We start from the raw sequence: 12,500 nt of genomic DNA on the forward strand, positions 1-12,500 counted from the left end.
AAGTACTTGACTGATAATATAACCAAAAAATACAATTAGAAAACATATGCTGAGCGTTATAATGCTGACAACAGTATGAAAGGAACTTTGAACAATTTATGCTAAAAAGGTATTCAAGGAAAAAGAGGAATATTATAATAAACGGAAAGCTGAATGGGAGAACACGCTGGACATGCATTTAGGCACGTTGGAAAATAACACCAATATTCCGGTGGGAATAAGGATTGGGGGGGGTGGGGGGAAGTTGGATGGAAGACCACGCCGGGTATGCATTTAGGCACGTGGAAAGATAACGCCAATATTCGTTTCGGAATAAAGAGGGAGGGAACTTGGGTGACATATTACACAGGGAACACACGTGGAAGAAATAAAAGCCCATAAATACGTCGAGAGGTAAGTGGAGGAAACTTTTGCAGGGAACCGCACCTGAAGAGAGTGATGTTATTGAGAAGAAAGAGGAGCCAGCTATGATTTGCTATTAAGCCTCAAAGAAAATCTGGCTTTATTAACCTTTCGTTTTACTCTCTTCAGGTGCGTGGATTCCTCTGACTTTGATAGGATTTTCCGATTCATTTAACCTGGCCTTTTCAAGTTATAGGTCTGCTATCTGCTGAGGCGTGAAATCTATTATTAACGTAAATTGCGCGGCCGGGTCTTGTTCAAATGAGCGGAATATACAGGGTAACTCAGTGAATAATTTCTTTTATTGCCTTCACTGATTTTTGCAATACCGTGTTTGATAGCATTTGCTTTCAGTAAGGATATAAGATATCAACCCAACTCGAGATGATTTCAGAATGAAATCTTACTAGGTAAACGTACTTAACAGGTAAATATTTTGAGAAGGCGAAACTAGTTCATCTACGGAGCTGCTTTCGAACAGAAAGTATACCAGTGCGACTTTTCATACTCCAGGTATAAGCTGTAAGCAAGCTTCTCAGCATCTGAGATATTCCCTACCTGCCATGGGATTCCTCCAAAGAACATGAGTATGTAGTAGTCAGTCCACTGGGCCCATACCCAGGGGGTATCAGGCGAAATCGCCCCCAACCAGTCCGTTTCATTGAGGGACAGAGAGCCAACTGCCTCGTGGTGCATAGCAAAGGGAATAGCCAGACACTGCAAAAGAAATAAATGCGTTATTTTTGTTTATAAGAGAAATACCCTCAAGATTTGTTCAGCGCCTTAGCTAATTAAAATCTCGTCATATTGAAGAGTCTGATATGATCTCCTTGTCACAGCTTCAAGTCCAGGCAAATTGAAATGTTATCATTTCTAGACTCCTAGGTCTGACCAAATAGACCTGTGAATTGTTTTCATAAGGGAAAGGTGCTTAACGATGTTTTGAGTGTACGGTCCGTACTGCTTAAGTAACTGTAATTTTAGCATAAATGCGGTAAGAATGTTTATTTTTCTTTCTGTAATCATGAAGCTTAAGAAGCATTTAATTGCGTGCATTTATGTCTTTATTTGATTTGCTGTACAGTATTTTCAGAATCAAAGTTAAAATGCTTAGAACACCAAGGAAAGTTAAAGTCAAACTTGGCACTTTCTAACATAACGTTCTTGGAGGTAATCCTGCTCTTGGTAAATGTGTTAGAGGTAAAGAAAATTAATTATTTAAAAATTTCGTTTGTTAATAATTAATAATTGAAAGAAACTGAAAAGCTTGTGCTCATTTATTTCATATAATTATGGTCTTTGAAATGAAGGATACATATCGACAAAAGATACCTTGATGTCTAATTTACACTGTAGAGGAGTTAGGAGTTACCTCATTTAATTACACGCAATTTGTATGCAAGAACCTAATTATTGACACCGCATGGGTATAAAGTTACACTGGGAAAGAAGATTGAATTCTTAGTGACATTCAAATACGAGGAGAATTATAGGCAATATTTCTATATATTTTCCTCTAAACAAAAAGTCCATCTGCCATCTGAAACCTTGAGTCTCATCAGAATGGATCTTCTTAGGTAACGCCACATCATTTGGAAAAAGCCTTCACCTTCATTCTACAACATCACCCAAGCGTATTGAAATTTTTTTATTTGTGCTCACCAGACCGAAAATTATACAGAAGAGCTGAATGACATCGGTGTAGGCCACAGAATATAAGCCTCCGAACATGGTGTAGACGACAGCAATCACGGCCGACAGGATTATAGAGATGTCGTTTCCCAGATCTAAGATGACGGCTATTGTTGATCCTGAGGGAACAAACACAGAAATTAGAATGATTTGATGAGGCCGTTATGAGGAAATGCTTGCGGGATTTTGTTATACCACACGAAGCGAATGTAAGCATTAAGTTTGATTTTTAGTTTGTAGACCTAAGTATAAGCCCTTTAGGGGGATAGTGCCGTCAGTGCACCTCGTGCAGTGCACTTTAGGCATTACTTCAGGTTCTTTGGAGCGTGCCTTCGGCCCCCAGCTGCAACCCCTTTCATTTCCTTTTACTGTACCTCAGTTCATATTCTCTTTCTTCCATCTTACCTTCCACCCTCTTCTAACAATTGATTCATAGTGCAACTGCGAGGTTTTCCTCCTGTTACACATTTCAAAACTTTTACTGTCAATTTCCGTTTCAGCTTTGAATGACCTCATAGGTCCTAGTGCTTGGCCTCTGGCGTAAATTCTATAATCAATTCAATTCATAAGTATAAGACATAAGTATAAGAATAAGAGAAACCACTAAAGTCGTAGAACTATGAAAGAAGGCTCAAGAAAGAAGACTGCAGTGGTATGGCCATGTGGTCAGAAAGGATGAGACATATGTAGGGAGGAGAGAGATGCAGATGGAGGTGCCTGGTGGGAGAGCAAGAGGAAGACCGAAGAAGCGAAGGTGGATGGATGTAGTTAGAGAAGATCTGAGAAACAAACAATTGTCAGAGGACGATGTGTTTGACCGAGCCAGGTCGAGGAAAGCAGTCAGAAACATCGACCCCACACAGAAGTGGGAAAAGATGCAGAGAGAGAGAGAGGAGAAGAAGAAGAAGAAGAAGAAGAAGAAGAAGAAGAAGAAGAAGAAGAAGAAGAAGAAGAAGAAGAAGAAGACTTAGGTATATAATATTTTGCTTCTGAATATTTAGCACTGAAGTTAGTCCGTGCTTGATTAGTAAGTGAGAACATGTCGGTTTTCTAATTGGTAATATTGTGCAAATCAGTAAAATGAAATTATTGACTACCAAATTAGATTATTATGATATTATTGTCAACATCGTTTTTCAGTAAAGGCTTTACGTGAAAATATACTGCCGTAAGAATAATCCTCTGAAAGTCAATAGATGATTACTTAGATAGTATACGATGTGACGTTTTCCATCCTAATTTCGAAGGGAGAAGAATAAAAAAAAATTATTTAGCTACTTTCTCCTGGAAAAATGCTGGCGCTTTCTTAATAATCGTCTCACCCATTCCAAGTAGGTAAATTATTAGGCAATAAATTATTGGGCAAATAAAAAATGTTTGACCACAGAGAAAGAGTAAAACCAGCAAAATCATTTTTTTAAAACTAAATAATACCTTTACGTTTCTTTTGGCCTCATTACCAAATTTTTTTGTCGATAGTGATTTTACTTTATATATATATATATATATATATATATATATATATATATATATATATATATATATATATATATATATATATATATATATATATATATATATATATATAATATATATATTTGTATATTTATATATATATATATATATATATGTATATATATATATAATATATATATAAACACATAAATAAATAAATACATTAAAGATATGTTATATATTATAATTTATATTTACATGGTGTGTGTGTGTATCTGAAATATTAGTAATAGCTGCAAAGACCTCTATTATATTTTAATTTCAAACACACATACATATATATTATTATGTTAGCATAATAAGGCGTTACATTATTAAAGGTATAGAATAATTACGAATAAATGAATAATGTTGCTAGGCAACATCTGTGAATACTTGCTTAGCTGATTGACCTTTGTTAATAATAATAACGTGAAAAATCATCAGTTTCCCCTCTTTTAAAGTAAGCTCACAATATAATTGTTTTTTATTTGATGCACATTTTAATTAATCCACGTCAGACTTGGCGTTTTTCCATTTTTTTCTAAATCGAAAGTATTGATCTCTGTAAATCCTCTTGTGTGATAGTCGTCAATTCATCATTTAGATTAATTTGTATTCCGTTTGATAACGTCATTTAGATTAATTTGTATCCCGTGTGATAAAATCATTTAGATTAATTTGTATTGCGTGTGATAACATCATTTAGGTTAATTTATATTTCGTGTGAAAATATCGTTTAGTTTAATTTGTATTCCGTGTGATAAAATCATTTAGATTAATTTGTATTCCGTGTGATGATAACATCATTTAGAATAATTTGTATTCCGTGTGATAAAATTATTTAGATTAATTTGTATTCCGTGTGATAACATAATTTAGATTAATTTGTATTCCGTGTGATAACATAATTTAGATGAATTTGCAATATGTGTGATAACATCATTTAGATTAATTTGTACTTCGTGTGATAACATCATTTAGAATAATTTGTATTCCGTGTGATAACATCATTTAGATTAATTTGTTTTCCGTGTGATAACATCATTTAGATTAATTTATATTTCGTGTGATAACATCATTTAGATTAATTTGTGTTCCGTGTGACAATAGGGTTAAGAAATCTTGTTGATTTATTATTGATATCCGTCTGAATACTTTTTGGAAAAATACGGCATTAAGAAGATGGTGAATTTCCGTATCGTTCTGTATTAGTTTTCCTGTAGATAAATACGTTTTATATTTCTTAGGCATGAAAGTTTTCAACAAGCAAACGTGAGTTGTCACGAGCCCAAGCAGTATGTCAATACGTTAACAATGACGTTTTATGTTGTCATCATCTTCAGCACTTGTTGACAGTGTCACAAAATCATTTAGGAGAAAGTCGTCATTCTGAATGACAGATTACACCACAATTCATGTCATTGTATTGATAAATTTAGATTGTATTGTCGTCCGATGCTTTTTTGATAAACGTGAAGCTTTATGTGAAATAATAATAATAATAATAATAATAATAATAATAATAATAATAATAATAATAATAATAATAATAATAATAATAATAAAAAGTTTCCCTTGCGCCGATAAAAAGCACAATGAGTTAAGTAAGAGGGTTTTTAAAGAATTGACGAAAAGTTCTATAACAAGTGTGTCGGAACAATTGACGTCTCTTCAGGCATGAGGGTTGTAAAAAAAAAAAAAAAAAGAAACAGGTAATGCGTGAGGACTTTATCTCGAATCGTATGAAGACCTTTTAAAACTTTCTTTCAGAGTTTTTAATGAGAGCATTGTCTAATTACTTTGATATTCCGTTGTCTTCTTTTCTTTATGATTAGATGAGGAAATTTAAAAAGTAGAGAGAGTAATTTTCATAGTTCTCGGTGAGGAGAGCATAGTTTGTAGTTTTCTGTAAAAGAAAACTATTGTGCTAGCTTTGTCTGTCCGTCCGCACTTTTTCTGTCCGCCCTCAGATCTCATCATCTGCTGAGGCTAGAGGGCTGCAAATTGGTATGTTGATCATCCACCCTCCACTCATCAAACATAATAAATTGCAGCCCTCTAGCCTCAGTAGTTTTTATTGTAATAAAGGTTAAAGTTAGCCATAATCGTACGTCTGGCAACGCTGTAGGACAGGCCACCACTGGGCCGTGGCTGAAAGCTTCATGGGGCGTGGCTCATACAACTTCGGCGCATTTTTTACTTGTTTATACTTGAGTGCAGTTAATCACAGGACGAGATAATCCTAGTAAAAAAAGGATATAATATACAGTGAGTGTGTGTGTGTGTATGCGTGGAAGCGTGTTTACTCGCAAGGAACCGCTAGAAGAGTTTTAATTGACAGACGCTTTTGAAAGACTTTAGTCCGAAGTTGAATTTCAGAGACGTCGAGACAGGTGGAAATCTTGAGGAAAGTAGGATGAAGAGCCTTCCTTACGTAACCCCTGAATGTGACTGATGCCTGTGTCAAGAAAGCGTCGACGAAAATATAGAGGGAAAAAGTTTTTTCTTGCGGTCTTATAAAAACAATTTTCGAAAAGGTTACTTCCTGAGAGAGAGAGAGAGAGAGAGAGAGAGAGAGAGAGAGAGAGAGAGAGAGAGAGAGAGAGAGAGAGAGAGCTTCACATATAACAATGGAAGATTCCACATATTCGCAGGCCATATAAAGGGAAAGTAAGAAAAGAGTGTCAGAGTGGCGCATAGATTATTCAAGAATGTTTTGCCTAAAATAACCAGAATTGTATTATATATATATATATATATATATATATATATATATATATATATATATATATATATATATATATATATATACAGTATATGTATATATATATATATATAAATATATATAGATATATATATAGAGAGAGAGAGAGAGAGAGAGAGAGAGAGAGAGAGAGAGAGAGAGATCGCATAAACGTGTATAGATTCCGTACATTCACAGACCATAGAAAGAAAAACCTAACAAAAATAATGTTAGAGTAGCATATAGATTATTAGAGAGAGAGAGAGAGAGAGAGAGAGAGAGAGAGAGAGAGAGAGAGAGAGAGAGAGAGAGAGAGAGAGACTGTTGACCTTGTTTGTTACATAACAAGAAAAAAAGGAAGACAAATAAAGGAGTGAGAGGGTCGTTTATTGATTCTTGAGGAATGACTTACCTAAGGCGCCCAGGATGGAAGCGGACCACAGAGTTTCGCCGGCCAGCGCTGGAAGATACAACATAGCCCCCCATCGCCGACCGAAACGCTCTTGCAAGGGATCCAACATGGTTATGTAACGCCTCTCTCTCATCTTACGGGCGAAAAATGCTCCGCCTGAAAAAAAATAAACCGATTCAAATCGTTTGATAAGGCAAAATAACTAAGGGGACTTATAAGGCCACTTAGGCATAATTTTAAGATCTTGGCAACGAGATTGAATTGCAAGCGTCATAAAATCTTAACAATAAAGAAATTTCAGATGAAATGCAGAAGAGTTGATCGTGTTTTTCTGAATTAACAGAGATTGGCTCGTGATGTTTCTTTATTACTGTAACTCTCTGGAAAAGGGGATTTCAAGCTTTCGTTTCGGTAGACTTTGAACTGGTATCGGCAATGTTTTAAAATAAATGTTGCCTGAAAATAGTATTTTTGTTGTGGACTCGTCACAACAAAATTCGTAGCTACGGGTAAGTTTACTAGCTCCCGCCTCATAGACATTGTCTTACATCGCGTTTCTTCCCGCAGTCATTCTACTGTTATCTGTCATACTTTTATAAGAAATCTATCATTCACCTTCCTGGTCAAGTAAGTGATGTTGTGTCCCCTGTAATTCACGCTTTTATAGATAGTAATTAGTCCTCTCTCCCATTCCAGACCTACCTTACACACCATGGCCAACCAATCAGTCACACTTTCCCATCATGCAGCTGCATCTCACTCGCAGTCGAGTTAACTCCATGTATCTCCATTCTTCAAACTCATAATTTCCTTCATAATTTTGAAATTTCCTTCAACCCCTTCCACTCTTGTGTCATGCAGCTCTGCAGCCTTGTATTCTCCACATTCAGCAAATCCTCAGATACTGACTCCATCGACACAGAATTATTTTCACTTCAGGCAGCATCTTACCATTTGTATCTTGCATTCTGAGATCCATTTAATGATTAATCTATCTGCGTTCACTTCCCCTGAAAACCACTTATTTTCCTTTAATTTCTTGATCATAATTACTCCTCTTTATTCATTACTTGCTTCCTTTTCTTCTTCTCTCTCGCTTTCTTCTTTTCTACTGTATGTAACTTCTTGTAACCATATATATATATATATATATATATATATATATATATATATATATATATATATATATATATATATATATATATATATATATATATATATATATATATATATATATATATATATATATATATATATACTTATATATATAATAAATATATATACACATATATATTGTAAATAATCATTCATATAGTAATAATGTCAGGAGATGAAGCTGCGAAGAATTTTTCCAGAGGTTAGGCTGTTATGAGGTAGATGTCAAAATCGGATTCTTGGGAGTCATATTCCAAATGAAGCCCCGAGGAGGAACAGGCGTTCTGTCAACGATTTCCAACTGACGATTCTTATAGTCTTATTTTCGTCCCGCGACCAATCAATAAAGGAGAAAAGTATTTGATGGAGAAGAGAAATCGCCCTGAGCGCCCCTCTGTCGCGAGAGGAATTTTTCCACCTTGTGGAAAAAAACGACTTTCAAATGGAACATGACTTTTCTCTTTTCCATTTCCTATTTTATATCATCCATTCGTCTTCCTCAAAGCCCCAGGTTGGTAAACATTTTTTCCACACCGGATTTCGAAAAGAAAACTGAGGTAAAACATCACTTCAACGGATTCATCGCCTTTACATCAAGACATCTGAGAAAAATAAGGCGAAATCTTTTCCTGTCTTTAGAGGCATAAGGCCGGAAAGTTTGGCGAGATACTGTGGAGTGTCCAAAAGTTTTCCTCCTTTCTTTTCAATGATTTATGTTCCCTCTGTGTATGGATAACATGGAATATTCAAAATAATAACCATACACACCAGTTCACTTTGTCCACGTACTTGAAATTTATATTTTAAGTAGAATATTAAAATTAAATCTCAATTGTAGGTTGTTACACAAAATATGAATTACTCAAAGTTTGGGATAAATCTGAGTGGTAGATTGGAATTCTGTATGTTTAATAATTTATACTGATAATGGTTCGTCCCTTATGATAACTTTGGTTTGTTGAGCTGAGAACGATTTAGTTTTGATGTTTATAACTGGGTCATTGCTAAGGACGGAAAATTTTAGTTCTTTAGCAAGGATTTAAATATATAACATTAAAAAGGGGAAATGGCACGAATGACTATTTTAGGAAAGGGGTGATATCAGAGTCAAAAGGGGAACGTTTATCAGTGTCTTTTAATGATGGAGTAAAGTCTGGATTCAGAGGGGAAATATATTTAATTTTAAGGGCAAGGTCTACAAGCGTGGAAATCTATTAGTCCCTTTTATAGTAAAGGAAAGATTTCTGTAGTGGTGGTGTTAACAATGGAACTCTCTCATGTTTCTTTATAGTGTAGGACTTTCTATTTATGTTTTATCTGTTCAGCAAATAAACCATATCTGGATAGTCTGGAAGGGAATGGTTTAAGCATGGCGACGTGTTCTCATGAAGTGAGGTCAAACTTTTAACTTCATAACTTAAATCTTGGTAATAAGAATCACAATTTCCCTTATGCGTCGCTCTAAAGATGACGACATCATTTGTTTTGAATTGTCTCATCATCTCACAATAACATATTCACTCACAGACAAATATATATTGTCGCAGCTTCGTGAACAAGTTTTACGTAAGTATCGATCAGCTCTTCATTGCAAGTAAAAGGGAGCTCCATATTCTCTCTCTCTCTCTTCTCTCTCTCTCTCTCTCTCTCTCTCTCTCTCTCTCTCTCTCTCTGTCAGTCAGCATCAAATAACGAAATCTCTGAAAGGTTACATCTATTATGGGCTTCCACAAAAGAAACCCTGGAAGTCCTAGGAGTCGATCCCCGACCAGGCCATTGTGAATGGGCATCCGCTTCAATCAGGCACGGTAGAACACACAATGCCACCTTATCTTTATTCCCTCGTATTGTATCTCTCTCTCCCCATCTCTGTTACTCGTTCACCTCCGCAACCTCCCTCCTTCCCTGTGTAGAACCATTTTGCTTTTATTTTTTAAAATATCCGTTTTCGTTACACCTTTGGTTCCTGAACCGTCTCGTTAGCGATGAGATTTCTTCGTTTCGCTGTTTTTAACGTGCTGCAATTTTGGCATTTTTAATATTTTTATAAAAAAACATTTTTTGGGCCATCCATCAAGAGGAAAGGGAGGATGAAGTGCGAGATTTTTCGAGGAAATATTCCACATTTCTCAGAAGAGATTTTGCACCCACTTGTTTCTTTTGAAGTCTTCTTTTGCGGTTTAGATATAGCAGACTATATATATATATATATATATATATATATATATATATATATATATATATATATATATATATATATATATATATATATATATATATATATATAGTATAACCATTTCCCCAAACAGAGGGTGGCTTCAGAGAAAATTCAACACCACGGTCACTGCTACTTTCATAATGAACTGTGGGTGAATCCTCTGTGTAGAAAACTATAGAAGGATCATCAGCAGCACTTCGAATCCCCTTACACTTTTACTGCTAATCTCACCCCTATCTTGGCCAGCTTGCATGCTTCCTGGATATTAGTTTTTTCTTTCTAATACCTCTTTCACTATATCTATCCAACTCTTTTCAGGTCTTCCACTATTGCTTCAAAAAAACATTTCAGAGTTATTCATTCATCAAATTGTCATTGTTAATTCTTCCCATCCATCAAGATAATAATATATAACACACCTGAGCCACAGACTAACTCTTACACTAAACCAGTCACTCACTCATTGACATATTTTACCATGAACTTCACTTCCTTTGTACAAAAATATTTCCTCACTCTCAACAACTTCTCTTCTATACCATTCTTCATCAGTGCAATTCATGGTGTGTCTATAGCTTCTGTAATAAGTTTTTTTTCTGGGTCAGTGCATGCCACACAGTTTTACACCTTTAGTGACATAATTCTCAGAAGTTAGTTTCATAATAAGCACTTGATCCACAAACCTTCCTCCTTGTCTAAACTCACATTATTATTTCTATGTTACACCTGTCATCTACCTTCCGTTCTCAATGAAGATCCTACCATACACCTTCATTCTATGGTAAACAATGTTATTCTCCCATAATAATTCTTACAGTCGACTGCATCTGTCGCCTCTATTGTTGTACAACAGAACCATTATTCCCCTTACATTGTCTCGCATCCAGACATACCTTACAAACCCATCTGCCACTCATTCACACTGTCCCCGCCATAAGGCAGCATCTGACTTGAAATCCCATCATTCTTTATTTATTTCCATTATTTAACCTCTTTAACTAGCCTCCGTGCAATACCCGCAGTCACTTCTACAATGTTTCTTTTGCTTTCACAGTCCCTCTCTTCTATCTCCACATTCAGCAAGTCTTTAAATTATTCTCTCCGTCGACCCAAGACTGCGTTCACTTCAGGCACTGTCTCCATCTGCTTCTTTTACCCTGATAACCTTTTGTTCAGTGTCTTTCCCTCTGCATGCACTCGTACTAACATGTACAGCATTTTGTTCTCGCCTACATTCTTGTTCATCTTGCCAACTCTGTTGTTTTTACTTGTGCTCTTTCACATTAAGCTTGACAAAACCATTCGTCCTTCAGTATGCCTGCATGTGATCTCTGGCATGTAACTGCACCTCAAATAACTCCTCTTTGCCTCAGTTTATGGTGAGCCTGAAACCATAAGACCTAACGATATATTTTGGACAGTTGTATGTCTACATAAATGTACCTTAGCGTACTATAGCTCAAATGAATTCTTTTATAGGATCACAGACAATTTTTATGAGCTTATTCCATGGCTACTGAGTATTAAAGTTCGTGATGGGTCACAAACTCTCGCCCGTGAGTACACCCGAGTTACCCACCCAACAGGAGATGGGTTTGAAGCACCTGTAACCAAATAATAGAAAACGGCAGATCTTGACGGTATTGAGGCATAACTATGAAAAAATCATATTTTATTATACGTAGATGAGTGATTCTTTGCCTAAAAACATATTAAATGTTGAGTTACACACACATACACACACACACACACACACACATATATACACACACACAGACGTCAGTGATAAATAGGCCTAGCCATTTTAATACCTTTCTGAACGCTATAAATTTTCCTATTGATTTCCGTAAGAGTAAGCTTATTAATCTCAGAAAGTAATCCTGATAAATAGCCTAAAAGTTTCATTCCTTAGCGGTAAGTGAATGAAATAGAAAAAATGCATATGGATTACTCAATTTACTGTTTATGCTCCTACTTCTTACTTTCTATATCCGGTTTAATATATATGCATATGTATATATGTATATATACATGCATACACACACACACACACACACATATATATATATATATATATATATATATATATATATATATATACATATATATATATATTTAATATATATATATATATATATATATATAAATATATATATATATATATATATATATATATATATATATATATATATATATATATATATATATATATATATATATATATATATATATATATATATATATATATATATATATATATATATATATATATATGTGTGTGTGTGTGTACGCACACACACATATATGTTTTTTTATTTCAAGGTATATAATAATCAGTGGCTAATGAGTGAATTTTCTCTTTCCAGTTTGGAGAATACAGA

General features: G+C 34.8%; 1 protein-coding gene across 5 annotated transcripts in view; it reads right to left on the minus strand.

The window, feature by feature from the left end:
• LOC136830751 (high-affinity choline transporter 1-like) overlaps nucleotides 1-12,500 on the minus strand; it is a 209,647-nt gene that overhangs the window by 42,804 nt on the left and 154,343 nt on the right. For all 5 annotated transcript variants that reach the window (XM_067090619.1, XM_067090622.1, XM_067090620.1 and 2 more), the window contains 3 exons: nucleotides 6,747-6,902; nucleotides 2,065-2,213; nucleotides 961-1,119 (listed from right to left, as the gene is read on the minus strand). In XM_067090619.1, the coding sequence (XP_066946720.1) occupies nucleotides 961-1,119; nucleotides 2,065-2,213; nucleotides 6,747-6,902 (464 nt within the window). The remainder of the gene's footprint in view (nucleotides 1-960; nucleotides 1,120-2,064; nucleotides 2,214-6,746; nucleotides 6,903-12,500) is intronic.

The sequence above is a fragment of the Macrobrachium rosenbergii genome, chromosome 47 (genome assembly GCF_040412425.1).
Source record: "Macrobrachium rosenbergii isolate ZJJX-2024 chromosome 47, ASM4041242v1, whole genome shotgun sequence".
NCBI classification, from domain to species: domain Eukaryota; kingdom Metazoa; phylum Arthropoda; class Malacostraca; order Decapoda; family Palaemonidae; genus Macrobrachium; species Macrobrachium rosenbergii.